At 40.0% G+C, this 18120-nt stretch overlaps 2 protein-coding genes across 5 annotated transcripts in view; one reads left to right on the top strand and one right to left on the bottom strand.

Annotated features, from left to right (window-relative positions):
• The window catches only part of nbeab (neurobeachin b), a 206158-nt gene that overhangs the window by 136951 nt on the left and 51087 nt on the right, over positions 1–18120 (top strand). For all 4 annotated transcript variants that reach the window (XM_082503549.1, XM_082503548.1, XM_082503546.1 and 1 more), the window contains one exon: positions 3469–3605. In XM_082503549.1, the coding sequence (XP_082359675.1) occupies positions 3469–3605 (137 nt within the window). The remainder of the gene's footprint in view (positions 1–3468; positions 3606–18120) is intronic.
• Positions 4137–7230, bottom strand: mab21l1 (mab-21-like 1). The gene has a single exon (XM_082503558.1). The coding sequence runs from the start codon at positions 6104–6106 to the stop codon at positions 5027–5029; it is 1080 nt and encodes a 359-aa protein (XP_082359684.1). The 5' UTR covers positions 6107–7230; the 3' UTR covers positions 4137–5026.

Here is an 18120-nt window from a genome sequence, read left to right as displayed (position 1 = left end):
ATGTAAATTTTGTTTAAATGTTATGTGCTGTCATTTGTTTTTCCCTGATAGCGCATTCATGGTGGTTGGCTTGTCTTCAAAACTAACAAAACTGAACAGGATAATTAGAAGATGTTACCAGGTTCTGTTGGTTTAACTGCAGTTTCAGTGGTATGATTGCACAATCTTAGTACTTGAGTAGCTGTTATTTCCAAATCCTGTAAAACCAGAGCTGCAACAAACTTGCATGACAGTAACAGATATAAATGCATGAATCGAATTTATTCATTCCAGGAACAAACTGTCATTTTTAAAAAAATGTAGTGAAAGGGAATAGTCTAAAAACTATTGCCAGACACTTAAATAAACATCTCTCTTTCACAGTGGTGCATTACAGAGTTATTGTGGCTTAGCATATGGATGTCAGTCTGAACCAGGGCACTGCTGAGCAGTGAAATCCCCTCTAAGATCCCACAGATGAATCTCAGAGGAGGACACTAACCCCTCCTTTTTGTCCCAGGGCCAGCAGGCAGTCAAACACTCATGTCTGTCAGATGAACCCTGCACTGGTCTGCCTAAACTCCAACGCGAGAGCTAGCATACAAACCAAGTGTTTTATCCTCAGAGAATTAATAATGATACTGTACAAAACAGAAATCCTGAGGTTGAATATTTGAGATACATTTATGAAGTGTGAGCTGAAATTAGGAACCAAAATGTGAAGGTTGACACTGATTTTGATAAGTAAATTCTGGTTTAACTATGTATATAACTATTTGTGATAAATGGAAGTTGAATGCATTTCTTTTCTTTTCTTTTTTTTTTTTTACCAGTAGGGCAGCTCCCCTGCACTGTAACATTTGGGTAATGTTTTTACCAGGATGCTCTGTCTATGTTTGTCCTGTATCTAATCTCAGGCATGAACAGCCTTAAAGACAGATCTGAGACTAGATCCTTGTCAACAACAGCGCTCCTCCTGCCAGCCACTGGGTCAGTGCCTGCAACTGCTGCCAAAGGGGCGGCGCCTGCACTCATGGGCTCCGGCAGTTGTGGTTACTGAACCTATGATTCGTTTTGCTCCCCCCACAAACAGTGGAAATGCTGTCTATGCCTGGGCTGGCATTAAATGAACCTTTTTGTATGCACATATTGTTACCAAAATCGGTGAAAATAGAAGTGTGTGTGTGTGAGAACAAAGAACGGAGAAGTCAGAGCCTCCTCGCAGACTGTCTCTCGTATCAAAGAGGAGACTGTAAATATGACTGCTCAGCTGGCATCCCAGAACCATGTTAATATACCCCAAAGTGTGGTTTAGGCACCGCAACCATTTTGTTCTCCCTAATTTAGGCTTTCTGAATCCATTTTAGGTCTCCATTCATAGTGTCGATCCCTTGAGATGTAACATCTTCATAAAGAAAAAAGCAACATAATGTTTATGAACGTAAATCTCAAAGGATGGGAGAGGAAGAGAAAAAGTTTATTTTTGTTCCCAAATTTGTTTTGTCATTTCAAACATCTGTAAGTACTTTCGTAGTTTAAAAAATTCATGTCTTTGTATGTAAATATATATGTATCCGCTATAAGTGGACGTGTAAGTAAATGATACTCCTCTGGTATGCTTGTAACCCATGTCCCTTTCTCTTTCTGTCATAATATAAAATCTAAACGCACTAATCAAACACTGCAGTCCACTAGATGGATTGTGGGTAATAATATACCCATCTTCTCAGCAGTTCTCCCAAACTCCCACCACAATGAAATGAGACTTTTCATCACTTCATTAAATTGGCCTGTCATTTAAGAAATATTTGCATTTTATTTAAGACAAAGGCCCATCAGCCTGGTAATTTAAGCTTTACTCTATATAGACCACTCATGCTGTGCAACTCGTCCTGTGTAACTTGCCCCTAATTTCATTATTCTCATGTAAACATTTTAATGCCATATAGCCTAATTATGGAAGGATCCCTGAGGGGATTACTGCCTAATCCTCTTCCTGCCTATGAGCAATGGATGCTGTGAGCATTTCTCTGTGCCTAGTCCTTCAGGGCAAATCTACAATGCTTTAGTCCTAGAGGTGTTACTTTTAGTAAGAGGTGGAACGCTTTATAATTTAAGGGCTGGTGTGAACAAAAGGGCAGTCAACTTTTATTGTCACTCAAGGCTTTATGACAAAAAGAATCGATTGTATTTCAAATATTATTTTAATGTAAGAACAAATTCACATACTTTCACTCTTATTGGTACTCCCCCTCCCTTTTTAATCTCTCTCGCTGTCTCTCTCTCTCTCTCGCTCTCTTTTTAAACAAATACACCAGACCTTATCAGACATGCAGAAAAACAGGCTTGAGGTTACTGGTTACTTATATGAAGCTTGTAAGCAACGTGTAGCGTCTGCGCTGATAGCATCAGCAGATAGGATCACCGTTAATGGATCCGAGCAACGCTGAGGAAAGAAAAAAAAAAATCAGGGAGGGCGGTTTAACTGTGCAGCCTGCAAGAGCGATGAAGGGGCGCTCTGGGAGTTGAGACCGAAATCCACTTGTATTCCTGTAACACTAGCGGCCATAATTGGCCGAGGAGCGCAGATTAAGATTGATGAGACATTAAAGTGGCTCTTTGGAGTTTAAGGAATCGATAAATATCCTGATTTCGAGAGGTTTCGTTTGAGAGCAGACAAATCACTGTAACGGTACTCCACAGCGACACTGATCTGAGAACATGGAGGAGAAGGAGGGAGGAGACTGAAATAAAGATGTGATCACTATCAGCTGACCAGGGCCACAAGCCCACCTTAACACTCTCGACGACTTTTTGGAATTGAAAACGAGGTTTACTAGAGTATTTTTTTTTCATTTATTTCTGTTTTTTATTGTCATTTTTATATTTAATTTTCCGAATTCGTCGCTTGGCTTGTCCCTGTCAAAACAGTCTTGAATAACAATTGTGTAAAATCATATTTTAATCTCATGTATAATAAGAGCGTTTTTCTTTTCTTTTTTGGATTGCCTTTATGGAAACCATTCAGACTGCAAAAGCATTTTTTGTTCTCCTTAATAGTGTATATAAATATTGAAATTTATTGTAATAATTTTTAATTACATCCCTATAACTCCACTGAATACGCTGTATTTTCGCATGTACGGATGCACACTATCAGAAACAGGCCTTTAAAAACCCTACAATTGCCGCAATGTACACGTTATATTGATGAATTAAAGGTTTCAATAAAAAAAACGCAATACTTGAAAAAAGATTCAAATACATTCATAATTATAACTACAGATTGTAGTTGTACATCTGGGATTTGTGGATAATCGGCCGCGAGATGATGGCACCCACTGTAATCGCATTGGGCAGTTTAGCGGAATTACACTTATCTCGCTTTACTTAATATAATAATTGTTTTTTTAAAAAAAGAGTAATAATCTCTTTTATTTTTTGCGCGTTACTTATTGAGCATGTGGCCATCCCCTCTGCACTCTACAGGCCCAGTGGTCCTGAGCAGCCCGGCCCAGCTTGTTGCCCCTGTCCTGGTGGCTCGGGGGACTCTGTCCATCACCACCACTGAAATCTACTTTGAGGTGGACGAGGATGACCCTGCCTTCAAAAGGGTCGACTCAAAGGTAAGTAACCTGCAAGCAAGTGTACAGCTCAAGTTTAAAGCGGCCAGTTGGTTTCAGACGTGCTTCTCGGTGTTTTTTGCCCTTCCGTCTTACAGGTGTTAAGCATTTACGTCTTATTTATATATAAAATCAAAACGCGAGATTTCATGTTTTCTTGAAAAATAAAGTCCTCCGCTCTTCCGCATATGCTCTGTATTTTTTTTTTTTTTTTGAATAAGTTTATTGCTCAGATTTTTGTTATTAGGTCATATTTTTGGACCCCAGTGCTGTGTACTTAATACATTTTTTCTTTCTTTTCTTTTTTCAATCTGCTAGATTGCTTTAAAATATTGAATAAGAAAACGTTAAATAAGAAAATTACTTTTTTTCTTTCTTCCTCCCTTCTTTTCTTTTGGAAAGTTTGAAATGTAGAATGCTAACGAGAGCATGAGACCCCCAACATGAAAAGTTCCAATAAATAATTATTTCTTCGCATTAGGCCTACTTCACTATTTCAAATACACATTTAATAAAACCATAATGGGACACAAATATAAAACAGCTCGTTTTATTAGCTCTTTAAATTAGATCAAAGACAGAAATAAAAAAAACAGATCACAGATGTTATAATCCAGTGTATTTCAAGTGCATTTTTTTCCAATTAAACTGTAATATATATTTATACTATATATATATGTTATCATTTTCTTTTCTTTCTTTTTTTTTTAAATCATGTAGGCCTAAGCACGGTAGAGAAAAACAATTCAAATGTTTGTACTTTAAATAATAATTCAAGTAAATCGATGGAATGTTTTCAATGTAACAAAATGCCGTACGCCTACCATCAAAATGTAAACTTTTAAAAATTAGAAAAAGTCCATTGAAACAGGTGAATCAGACTACCACTGATGCAAGTATAAATTAAAAACGTTTCTACCAGATAAAGAAAAAAAAAGTTCAGAAGTAGATTTAAACAGGTGGATCCTATTTACGTGTCACAGAACAACATTCACAATTTCAGACCACTCGAATCACAATCTATGAATGTATTTACAGTATAAAATGTACAGATGTGTTTTTTTGTTTTTCCAAAGGTTGTCTCGGGCTTTATTCTAAAGCGTTTAAGGAAATGCAGGATTTAGGCAGCCGTGTGACACGGAGAGGGAAGAAACCACTTCTGAGGTGGCCTCCTGGATTAGCCAATAATTTAAATTTAAGTATTGACACCTCCAAAAGGTGCACGGGGAGAGTGACAAGCTAGGCTGTTATTTAAAAAAGAAAATCATCTTGAAACAGGCTAGGCCAAAACATAACAACAGAGGACAGTCACATTTCACAAGACTTGCAAATCGGTTGGCAATATTTTGTGTCCGTTTAGGAGCTCATTAGGCCTCTTCAAAACATTTTTAAGACGAGGTGAACTAATATATTTTATTTTTACCTCAGAGTTTCTCCAAGCTTTTGGGGTTGGTCAGTATTTCTCTCGCCAGTCGCCAAGTCTGTTTGGCTGCATTCTCTAGAGCAGAGTGAGGTTTTCCTTGAAACAGGTCTAAATTGGGCAGGAAATAATGAGGGCACCTTCTGCACTGCAAACACGAAATAAGTTGCAATAGTATCCCGTTCAGGCGATCGCCGAGGCAGTTCTCATCCCAGTCCGACTCCCTGGGATGCTTCTCACACTCGTAGGAAACCAAGGTTTTCATGTGGTAGTTGTTCAGAGGTTGCCCGGGCAGTTCGAGGTGACGGTCTCGCAACGCTTTGAGGACAGACAAGCACTTCTTCCTGCATCCACCCAGAAGGAGTCTGTTCTCGGCCTCGGCGAACTGCAGGACCCAGGCGTCGCTCTCTGCTGAGCTCTGCTTGCCGTTCAGGGAGTAGCACTCTTTGGATAAAAGATTGAAACCTTCCGCTTTGACTTCTGCCACCCTGTTAGGTCCCGGCCAGGGAATGTGAGGCAGGGGCCAGTGCGCAGCGCTCCGTGGCCAGATGCCAGTGCACTTGAAAGCTGGCGTGATTTGTACCACATATCTGTCTCTAATGCGCAGCTTCACTTCACTTGTGTCAGCGACCATTTTGACAACATCTCTGTAGCTGCATTTGTCTACTGCCTGCGCCACCAGTGTCTGAAATCTCGACCGGATCTTGCGCGCAGAGAGGTAACCGGAGGCTGTGATGAATTCGACCCACAGAGACATGCTTCTCTTGCGGCCATCGCTGAGTTTGAGGACGGCGCAGCCGGGAATGGACCCGTCGTCCACAAAGTTGAATACTCCCATCTGATTCAGATAGAGCACAACCTCGAATTCAGTGGGCGAAATGACCTCCAGTCCCTCGAAACGATTATCCATCTCGCTGAGAGAGCTGATGAAGCGGGGCTCCTGCACCTCCACCTCCTTCAGGACATCCGAAACCACCTTGCACACCTCTCGGATGGTTTTGGCGATGGCTGCTTTCCGAGACTGACATTTCTCGTTGTAGTATTTGTTGAGGTGATACACCAACTTTGCCTGGGCGGCTATCATATTAGGGCAGAGATCCGGGTTATACACCGGAGTCTCGCAGTAAGCCGAGGGATCCAACGCGGCTGTTTGTACGGGAGCCAATTTTAGAGAAGAAAGAAAGCTATCTAAAAAGAAAAAAGTATATTTATAAAACAAACAAGCTGTGCTCAGAGCACACGCGTAAAAATCATATCACAACATTCACAGCTGGTGTGCCGTAAACTGCATTGAAGTGTTCAAAGCAAGTCCTCGAAATTAGAAGGGTGTTGTGATTAAAAGTCCATTTCAGTCTTGTTCAGTAGAAATGCCTTTTTCGTTTTTGTCTGATCACTGTGCCAGTTAAGAGTCCGCGTAATTGCGCAGAGTGGAGTGTGTCCTCTTGACGCAGACGCCCGGTATTGCTGTGTTTTACAACGGGAACACACACACACACACACACACACTTTATTATAAGGGAGGAGTTGAAACCAAGATGTCCAATCGCTGTCCGATGCGTCACCGCAGTTTATCGAAAACAAATTCATCCCCGGGTGTTATATACAAGTAAAAAGTACAGGTACTAGTAGTATATCGAGGAGCGGAAGTACACCTACGCATTTGGAGAGAAGAAGAAAGCAGAATTTCCACAGCTCAACGTGTCTTATTTTCCGTTGGACGCTATCTTCTATTTTTTTTAGTGCACTTTGTAGAATCATATTTGAAACAGTAGGTGGGTTTAGAATTGTTTGGTATTCATGTATTCGTCTAATAAACGGCTCAGTTTTCAGTTTCATTTAAATTGTCCTCTTTCTGCATCGCACGAGATCGATTTTTTTTTCATGTAGGTTAAAGCAGATAAATCACAATTTGAACGGAGAAATGCACACAGCAATATATTAATATGTATGGATTAAAATACTTTTGTACATTTTAAGACATATATTAATGAAAACAATCAAGCTTTGCTTTTTTTAATTGGATCTTTAAATGTTACGTTAGGTGAATAAACAGCGTTGAACTACCGCCTTTATTTTGCAAGAATAAAATATTTTGAAGCTATTTATCATTTTTGACTTATTATTTAATTTAGTAGTTATGAGTTTGAGTAACTTATGTCAGCTTTAAAAATTCAGCTTGTATGATAACGAGAATTTTTTTTTTGTAAGTATTTTTTATATACATTATGTATGTATTTGTATTTTTTTTGGGGGGGGGGGGGGGTCAGCAACAGTGTAATTTTATTTTAGCATTTAAATTAATGTATTTTCTAAGAAAACCAAAACAGCTGTAATCTTAACAACTATATGGTTCTTACAGTTTTCTACATTTAAAAAAAAAAGAGTTTTATCATTTTAACCAAAAAATTAATTTCAGTCAGTGAATGAGAATGTGCAATAATTAAATATTTATTTTGGTCTTTGGGTTATTAATTTTCTCTGAAAGTAATTTTAATATTAAAGATTGTCAGAGTTATTATTGTGTGTTGTATGTAATGTCAATAATTATTTAAATAAATAAAATATTTTACATTGAATACTGCATTCTTAAATAGAGGTACTTTTTTCAACAAGATAGTAATACCACCCCCCCCTCCCCCCCCCCCCCCCCCCAAAAAAAAAAAAAAAATCCAGGAAAAAAATAAACAGTTGCAATATTTTGAAAATGAAAAATAAAAAAGTAAATATAAACAAAATAATTATCATGTGTATGTGCATTTTATACACAGTGCCATGACCCTCAATAAAGTGAGCTTACATCTGCACTAAACCCTCTTCTGGCTCTCATCATTGCACTGGCACTCCATCTCACAATACAGTGCACGCTTTGAAGACGACTTCAAAAAGATGATTCTGCGTGGATCAGATAAGCAACAAAAAGTCATTTACACTCATCTCTGCTCTAGCCTGAACTGCACACAACCAGACATTATGAGGGCAAACCGCTGCTCGTCAGTTCCAGCTCTAACTACATGGATGCAGCTGAGCGGGAGGTGGCGTGTGTGCACGAAGGACCTTGATAGATAGGTGACTCCCATTATCAGCACAGCCTGTCATGAACACACTGCCAGTAGCTGCTTGGTAAACCTCTGTGATAATTTCACACTGTTACTAGGCAGAAATTACAGATTTGGGTAGATTTCTTTTTATTTTTTACTTTCTTTAAATACAGTCGTTTGAGACTAGCTAACACTAAATAATAACAATATTATTTTATTCTAGTTTTCACCACATTTAACTGTGGTAACTTTAACTACATTTTACAACTTAAAGGTTTTATTCTTATTGACATATTTCTGGTGACTGTAGAGGACGTTATTGAACGTTTTCATGTGGTGAGAGGTAGCTAAAAGTCTTCCCCTCTCTGGCTTTGATAGTCTTTTCTCTCACTCTCTCCCACTGTCTGCAGCTCAGCAGGTACTTGTTCTTTATTGAAACCAGACTAGGCTCACTTTCCAGGCTATCTTTCTCCAAGTGAGATACCTCAGAATCCAGTTGCACCTCTTGAGTTTGTACTCCAGTTTTCGTCCCTATGCGTGATAGAAGCAAGGATTTCCATTGAGATTATCACCTCTTAATCTAAAGCATGTGGTTGCACAGATCTCACAGTAACTCAACCTGCTCTGCAGTCCCATGACAGTCCCAGCAGTTGTCAGGTCTAGCCTAAGACAATTCAGTCTCCTTACCCATATCTTTACCATTACTACATTGCAATCTTTGTTGCTTCATTCACCATGCCGCTAGGCTATTGAAGGCCCTCCAATGTGATATATGGGGCTGTGATTCCAGCACAGGCCTATTTCTGACCGAGCAAAATACATGCATGATTGTGTAAATCAATACAATGACTTCTCCTTCCCCTAATTTTGCACAAGCATGTGACCCTGTTTTGAAGGCCTCTTTGTTTTCAAAGAGCATGCCTCTACACTCATGCATTTTTTCTCCTTTTTTTCTCTCCTTTCTTCTAGAAAGACCAATCATCATATTAACATAAATTGGCATAAGTTCAGTGGTACTCGTCTGATGGCATAATTGGCCTTTGATCAGATGAATGCCGCTTTGAGTGACTGGAAGTCATGTTGTACCAAGTGACGCCAGAGTCATTTGCGTGCTTTACGCTGCTGTGTAGATATGTATTATTTACCACACATGCATAAAACACTATGCAGCATCATGCATTAAAAATTATTTTGAAAATTAGTTTAAATTGGGAAAATAGCAATCAATGCTCTGTTCACAGAGTTTTAAAGAATCACACGTGTGTGTTTCAGCTCAATTTTTTGCATTACCTAATAATACGAGCCACAAACTGGATCAAGATTTCTGTGGTGAGCAATCCTCTTACTGACGTTGTAATTGTGAATGATGTTTTATTAAAAATCTAGTTACACAACTAAAGTCTGACACATGTAATTTCATTAGGTTTCTGGGGTTTTTTTTAGTCTGAAAAACGACTCTCTCAAGCAGTATTCCCACACAAAGGGAATTCAACCAGCTAGCTCCCGATTTAATGTACGGATTAGCCAAAGTGGACTTAAGAGGGTGGCATCTGTTTGTACAGATCAGATTAAAAGCAGTGACACTTCGGATATGTGACATAGCTGGATCTCAAACTGTGAGAAATAATATACTCATGGGATGGTCACTCACTTTGACACATTTTTCTGTAATTTTGTTTGTCACAAAATGAAATTGTCATTGGGATTTTTAATAATGGAGCATTATTATTCCACGCAATATGGTGTCTCTGTAGGAGGCCAGTTAATTTTGGGGCCTGGAGCCTCACTGTGGACCCCCTTTGGATTGTGTCCATTCATTTGTTTTATTCTCCGCTGTGTATTAGCAGCCTCATTTGGATAAGTCAGGAAGCTGGAGCACATAGCCAGAGGGCACCCAGAGACCCTCTAGCGGTAACCTCAACAGGCATTGTTCGCAGTAAGCTTCAGCACACAGAAATAACCAAATGTATTGGTTTGATGGAGCATTCTGAGAAAAGAGAGACGAATAAAAGTGTAAATTATAAAACTTAATTGATTGTCTCAGCTTCAGTTGGCCCTTCACCCCTCCCCTCTGCAATATGGTACGCTTGTCAGACTCGCTGATAAATTACATGCATGTATTTGCATGAATTTTGCATATATATATACAATTCAAGTTTGTTTGCCAAAGTAACAATCCAGAGAAATGCCTGGTTTGTGTTACTAAAACGAACATACAATCTTACGTAATGCTCGGCACACCTTTTCATACACATTTTATGCATTTGGCCAGATGCAGTGACAGTGCTGCTGCACTTTATCAGCATGCAGTTTGCAGTTGGTATTTTGTTGTTAAACATTTCGTGTGTTGGAAACTAGGGCACCTGGTTTTTATTACTTTATTCTACATGAGTTCCTATTGTTGATTTCTAGAAACTGGATTTGTTTAGGTCATAAAGACTTGAACAGTTTGTATGTTAGCATGCACTTATTTTCATTTCTGTTTAGCTGCTTTGTTTTTGCTTTATTGTTGATTTCCACCTTGTTTGTGCTTAAAGGCAGCCATTCAGCAACAACGCTGTGATTAATCTTAATGTCTGCAAGATGTCTACCGTCTAAAAGTGGGTGCTGTAATCATCTGCCCACTGACCCCATGATGCTCATATGCGGGCCTCTGTACGGCCCTTGTGTATGATAAGTAATTTCAAATCTCAGATTGAATGAACTCGACTCTCTCCCACGTGTCATGTGATCTGGGAGTAGGAGTACACCAAAGCACAAAACAAAGGAAATGCAAGAATCGAGGGCATATTGCAGGTTTGGGGGTGTTGGTAATCAAATGCTGTTGGTGAGGCCTGTGATGAAATTAGGTGATGTTGCCTAAATAAGGGATGAAGGGTTCATAATTGCCAGTCTTAGAGATCTGAGGTACCGGGTGCCAACTGTCAGAGCAGGGCTAATGATGACAAATGTCTTTCTATGCAGATTGCTGCAGAAGCACCAGTGTGCAGCTGAGAAAGAACAAGAAAAGAAAAATGCAGAGGGACTAACAAGAGAAAGCTTGTGTGCTCATACTTAATGACCTACATGGAAATAAACCTGCATAACTGATGGGCCTTCTTTGAAAGTGCTAAAGCTTGAAGCTGTTTAAAGTTACCCCTACAGTACCTTGTGCATGGCTGTTATTAATAGGCATTATTCCCCGTGAGTGCGAAGAATCAGTGATATCTGCACCTCTATCTGATGCAGTGAACGCGAAGTCTGAAGTTACATTTGCTTACAAGCTTGTCAAGATGATTTGACAATAAAAATTATGTCATGTTTTAGCTCTATATTTAGCCAAATAATCCATCAGCGCCAGAGGAGAAGACATGAAAGCAAGGCTCAGCATTGCCTTTGTGTAGCTTTCCTCATTAGCGGTTCTTTAGCTGATGCTTTGGTTGTTGTTGTGCAATGCAGCAAAATGTAATTTTTTAAAAAGTGACTTGGCTCGTTACACCGTGGTTCAGTTAGAGCAGAACAAGCTGTTCCTGGATAACAAACTGTTGTTAACTTAGCTTTATTTCTTTCTTTCTTAAAATTGCGCTTAATTTTAACCACTTTTTGTAGCAGAGAGCCATAAATCTGATTTCACTTACTGTGACGTAAGGCTCATGCTAATAAAAGAGCAAGCCCAAAGTGCTGCATGGCCAGATTTCCCCAATTTGTTGCATGAATGGCTTTTGAAAGGGGTCCGTCTTTGTACAAAGGGACTCTCGTCTTTGTTTGGTTTCGCCCCATCTGTGTCATCTGGTGGTCTGTGCAAGAGGGTGGTGTCTCGGGGTGCTCCCCAGCGGCGTTGCCAGTTGTTTTATGGACTCGTTGGAGTGGTGCAGGGAGTTCATAAGTTGGCTGGGCCATTGTGTGCTGAGCCCAGCTGACACGTGTGAATTGACTCCAGCATATTGACAGATCATTTCCATTAATGAATCGAGGAGTCTGCCTTGTTTCACTCTGTGATTTATGCCCTTGCTTCATCATCCTCAGAGCTCTGGGTTAAATAACAACCCCCTGAAAGACTCAAGCACTAATTGCTGGATGAAGTGAGTTTGCTTTGTTCAGTAGTTTTAAGTATGCCTAGATGTTCTGTAAGTCATATATAAATATTTTATATATTAAATTAAAATTACAACACAGTGAAAAAATCTGAATAATAAATACAATGTCAGTAAATGCAGTTTTTTGAATCAGTTTTGTTTAAAGGCCGTAAAACAAACCAGAATAATGGTGTGATGTGCGGTCACTTATTAACAAGTGTCAGTAAACAGCAAAGTTTCCATTCATCAAAGACCTAGCAGTTTTCTCTCAAGGGTGGCTGGTCTTTTTCTTGATTTGATATTGAGATGCTTTTGTTTGCAACTGCTGGCGTTTCATGAGCTCTACCCTGATCCTCCATGGCGACCATCCAGCTTGTTCAAAGCAACAGCCATGCACTGCTGATAGCACTGGCCTCAGCCTGGCCTGTCACCCCCACCGCTGCTGCCACATGGAAGGCACATTTGCTCGCCACCATTTTATGCTGCTGTCACCCTCCCTTCAAGAGCAAGGGGAAAGAGGGGAGGTGAAAAGGAGAGGAGGGAAAGAGGGAGGCTCACCCTGAGCGGATGCTAGACAAAGATGGCAGCAGAGACATTTTGTCTACTTTCATTAGTTCTGGTGGTGGTGAGCTCTGCTGAATATTAGCCTGTTACTGGCAAAGGCACACATTGTGGAGCACAGACGGCGAGTATGTCACAATCGAATCTACCCCACCTCATTTCCATCTTCCTCACCCAAAAAGTGGGACATATGGGGCCGGATGCCAATTGCTTATTTTATACGGTAATTAACATCCCTTAAACCATGTTACGTGGTAGGTGTGACAAAGTTTATCTCACCAATTTGCATATATACCCCCAATAAGGTGCAATATTTTAAGATCCTGACTGACTACAAAGGCTTATGTGCTACATGTTATTAAGAAATAAAGAATATTAGCATTACTCGCCTTCACTCATGTTTAATAGTTTTGTTGCGGCACTGTCACATTCAGCTAAACTCAGAACCATCCTAAATCTGTGCTGTCATTTCCTTGAGTATCTGCTATCTGGTATCTGTCAGCTTAAATTGGGACCCTACCTAAACCCATATGCACTTGGATCTGTTGGACTGTGTGTATGTTTTTAATATTTTTCTTTAAAAGGATCAGTGTGTGAAGGACAGCTGCGATATGTTTGGACGCTCCTGTAATGAACTTGATTGTTTTCTGTTGTTTGTGATCTGCATGGCTTTATTAATTGCTAGAAAAATTAGTTTTGGAGTTCAGCCAAAACACAGATATTTCATCTGGTTTCCTGCTTTGCACCATGTGCCTGATTCTTTTGTTTACTTTTATAACAAAATTTGCAGAGATACTCCCAGATTTGTGCCGGTGTGTATGTGAAGATGTATCTGAATGTTGCTTTGTCCTGCTGGGCTTTTATCTGTTGGACTCATTATTGTAGTCATCTCACTGGGCTCTATTAGAGAAGCTCGGGAGATGGGGTCGCCATGAAAGAGTCATGATGGACGAAGAAGTGCTGATGTGCAGGTTCCTGCCTTCAGGCTTTCACCTGCTTAGAAACAGCCTCAAGGCAAAAAAGAAAAAAAATGACTGGCCTCTCAGTCCAGCCAATAAAAGATTGAAGACCTAAAGTCAGGACTTTTTTGAGGTTGTTTACAGTTAAATGTATCTAAAATTTATAGTGAAACAAAATGTCAAAGTTAACTAATTAGTCAATGGTTTTTCTGTGCGTCTTTCAAACGATTTACAAAAAAAAAACGAGTCGAAAAGGTGGGTAAGAGTACCAGAAAGACGGATAAAGTTATGCTGTTCTACCTCGTTAAATTTCAAACGATTTTATTAGAGTGTCAATTCTGTGGTCTTGGCAGGGCTTGGGAGGTGTCTGAGCAGGGAGTGCAGTGGCAGGGAGTGAGCATGTCGGCTGTTGACACCATCTAACGAAGGGGGGGATTAGGAGTTTACAGAGGCAGTAATATGATAGGTCAAAAAGAGGAGGCACTCCTCCACAGCACTTGGCTCTGTAATGAATGATTGACTGGAAAAGGAGAAGCTGCCACTCGCTGGCTGAGTGCTCATCTTGACGCCTGCCGCACCGCTCCACGGCTCCCCTTGATCACGTTTCGCTGCTCCTTTCTCATCTAAGGAACCAGTCTGCAGGGAAAAGCTGCTTTTCCCTCTTATTTTTCTCTCTAATTTACACATTTAAGACATTTTTGTTTGCTTATTTGCAATTCCTTTTTTTGTCAGTGAGCCTCCCTCTATCAGTCCTACTCCCAGCCCTAAAACCAGCCCCCCACCAACCAACACACACGCGCACACAACCTTCCCTTTCTCTTGTGTTTGCCTCGAGGCAATGAACTAATTTCAGGTTCCATAATTGCAGTGTGTTGTACACCTGTCTGCTATTAATTCTCCCCTGTCTCTTATTCTTTTTCTTAATGAGATATTATTGTAATTATTGTCATTATGCTGTTTTTCATAATGAACTTGATTGATGTTGTTGTTATGGAACTATTTATTCTCTATAATTAGTGTAAATGTGGAGGGAACCTCTGTAGGCACTGATAGTCCAGCACTCCAGGTATGAGTAAACTTGTCAGCTGGACTCCAGAGTTCCCACTTAGTCCACAGTTTGTCCTGGATATAAACATGAGAGTGAAGTAGCCTGGTCACTAGTGAATAGGGCCCTGCTTGTAGCCATTTTAAAACCATTACAACAATGAAAGGCTTTACAATGGGCATCCCTGAGCTTTGTTTCAGCCTGTCACTTGCACCCTGTGAAAATCAAATAGTGCTCTGAACATCGTGAAAAAAAAGGTGAATAAGGTTTTGCCTATACTCCTATTTAAAAAAAATCTGCTTGTGTTTTGAAAAGGAAAAAAAAGGTTTTCAGTGACACGAGTTTGAATGTTATTGTTGAAGGAGCAAACTACTGGAAGGAATGTTAAAGAAAATCTCAGCTGAATGAACAATGTTGAATTTTTTTTTCTTAGTGGCTCTCAATCCAATTAGGAGTTTAATAAGGGTCATGCATAGGGACTTCACGCTGCAGGTTGGTTTCTTTAAGGGTGCTTTCAGGGAGTAGGCTGGGGCTGAAGTTCCTGAAGGTCCTGACTGAAGGCTGGTCTCTTTAATGTGAAGCGAGGGGTCCTGTGCCCTGGTGAGTCATTGAAGCTGTTTGGGGAGCGCAGATGATACTTTCCATAATTGTGAAGCCTAGATTGTCGGATAATCTGACACTGTGGTTACAGTGGTTTCTCAGGTGGTACCAATTACCTGATCTCTCACACGTCTGCTTCTCCTTCTCATATGCTGCACTCCTGCTGTTTCATTTACCTTGAAATGTAAGAAGATTTATTTTTTCTGTATAATAGCCTGTTTATAAGTTAATATTTTCCCTGATTAAAAATCTTTGAGTCAAATCTAAACAGCTCTTGAACTAGTTGTTACTGTTTTCAGGTTGAGTTTCATACTTGGAAAACGGGAACCTTCTTGAAAACTTGAATTTGAGTGAAGATGAGGAAAAGCTATATGGATCTTTAGTTGGGACTTAGTTGATCTTTAATCCCCCCCCCCTCCCTCCCAAGAGAAAAAGTGGGCAGGAGGGCCCTAAAAGTGGACTTGTCCAGCCTTTGTGGGTTTGTTCACATGCTGCTGTGCTTTGAGTGTCTGACAGCCGTTTAACTCCACACGACCTGTTTCTCAAGTGCCATCGTTCGGTTGCTCTTGAATCCTTTTAGGAGCCATAATTACAATTCATGCACTCCCCGCGCTTCTTTGAAGAAGCATTCAGAGAGCAAAGCAGGGTGCAGAAAGCCTGAGAGAAAGCCAGCAGTAGCAGCTCTTCTCCAGTGCGAAAACACTGAAACTATCAGCAAAATGCTTACACCGCTATGTGAAACTGCAGGATGAATTTGTATAATATGCAGTTTTGTAAAGTAACAAATAACTGGGTAAAACAAGGGTAAATGGTGTAAAATGTGTATAGAAGTAAACATTTTCTCCTGCTAAGAAATAGTAAGAAGCAAGTCTAAAATATACATTTCAGAGGACAAATTTCATCAAACTGCCATTCTTTCAAGTATGCAAACAACTTGTGAATTGTGTTACAAGTGAAGTGAAGCACATTCAATGACTTTCAAAGGGAAAGAGAAGAAAGGGTAAGCTTAATGCCTAATAGGTGCTTTAGTAATTTCTGAGTTTTCATAGCTTAATCCGTTCTGAAAAGCTCAGCAGAAGAAAGGCTGCAAATGGCCCTCAGCATTAATTTGATGTGACTTCTGTACAATAAGGGCTGTGGATCCCAGAAGCCCATTTTCAAGCTTACCTTCTTTCATCATCCTCAGCCTTTGGAACTTTTACCTAAATGTTTCATGAAACTAAGGCTGTAAGCCTCTTTGGTATTCTGTCTTTATAACACATGGTTTAAGACTATTATTACACCGTGTTCAAGGCAGAGGAACACATACAAACAGTGAAGCTGCCTCTCTATTGTGTGGAATTCAAATTGATTTGGTACAATTGGGAGAGCATTTGTATTAAAACACACATATCGTATGGCTCATTTCCCCTCTTTCTTTGTGGATTTTTACAAATGCAAATGAGTTGGTTTCCCATCAGTCTTTGTACAATTAAGTATGCTTTTTGGTTCTCTGAGTATTATTTCCAGATGAAATAATGTGTCTTTTATTTCCTTTTAGATTTCAAAATGCAATTTCCCTAGGAAAACATTTGAACACATAGCTAAACCTCACAGTGCTTCATTACTCACATTTCGTCCTGATATTTTTCAAAAATTAAAAGTCAAAATCACAAAATTCAAAGTTACATTTTCCTTGTTGTCTGCTTTTTGATGCCATTCTTAGTAACTCCCAACCCCTTCTGTTTCTGTAAAAATCTCATGAACTATGGTACCTCTCTGAGATTCTTTTTTTTCCATGCAAAGAGTCAAAGCAGGAGGAGAAAGATTTGGTTTGTTATCAAAGAACCTTGTGATGATGTGCCCCAGGAAAGTGCAGTCTGCATTTCACAGTTTCTATGCTGTGGATGCTTTGTAGCAGTCTCTCCCATTATAAAAATAACATCAGTTAAATTGATACATGTTCAAAGCTTATTTAAAAAATCTGCTTTATTTTCTTGAGATTCTTTTGTTTACGCAGAATTGAGGAAAGCCAGCAAGGGACACACTGGGTGGGTCAATGACCCTGGAGAAAACAGCTTGCATTAATATGGTCTAATCCAGTGTAATTAGTCAAATTACAGCACGCCAAGCAGCTTGTCAGGGGCTGTCGGCTTTGGCAGGCACGAGAGATGGCGTGGAGTCCCACTGGACAGCAGAGGGACCTCAAAAGCTCTGCGAAGCTGCCCTACTGCACTTACTTTTACTAATTTTACCTCATTTTCCTCTTCACCCTGTCATTTTTTTCTACTCTTGACAAAAAATGGAAAGAGCTCTTCAGTCAGGCTACAATGTTTTCACCTTTCCCTGTGTTGTCTCCCACACCCCCAGGCTGCTAGCTTGGCTTACTGCCTGGCTGCTAAGGTGGATCAAAATGATAGGAGGATTCACAGCACAGGCTACAGAAAGTCAGAGTAATTATATCAGCGCTGCACTCCTCCTACGTGATTTTATGAGGGAGTCAGATGCACGCTAACTAGTGCTGCTAAGAACCATGGACACGGCTAAGACACTTCCTCGTGTTGAAGGATTAGCATTGGTAAAAAGATTTAAACTATATAATTACATGAGGATAAAGTACAAATTATCTAGTGCACTCAACAGCCAGATTATCATCCCTTGCAAGTCCCGTTCAGCCCCAAGGGGTGAGCCTGGATGACAAAGGCCCTCATTAGCATAAATTTACAAGCCCTCTCGTTCAGAGAAGCCGATAAGAACCTGTACCACCTTTGCTTTGGCCCTGAATGGCTTGTTGTGCTTTTGGCAATGACAGATAAGTCAGGGTAATTCCACTTTATGGCTGAAAAAATGATGCTCCAGAT

Source organism: Aulonocara stuartgranti, assembly GCF_965226115.1.
Source record: "Aulonocara stuartgranti genome assembly, chromosome: 14".
Classification (NCBI taxonomy): Eukaryota; Metazoa; Chordata; class Actinopteri; order Cichliformes; family Cichlidae; genus Aulonocara; species Aulonocara stuartgranti.
The sequence above is the reverse complement of the archived record's forward strand: the minus strand, read 5'-3'. Positions and strand labels throughout refer to the sequence as shown.

What these genes read in the sequence shown, in the direction of transcription:
- mab21l1 (XM_082503558.1), bottom strand. Translation starts at nt 6,106, where the DNA reads ATGATAGCCGCCCAGGCAAAGTTGGTGTATCACCTCAACAAATACTAC.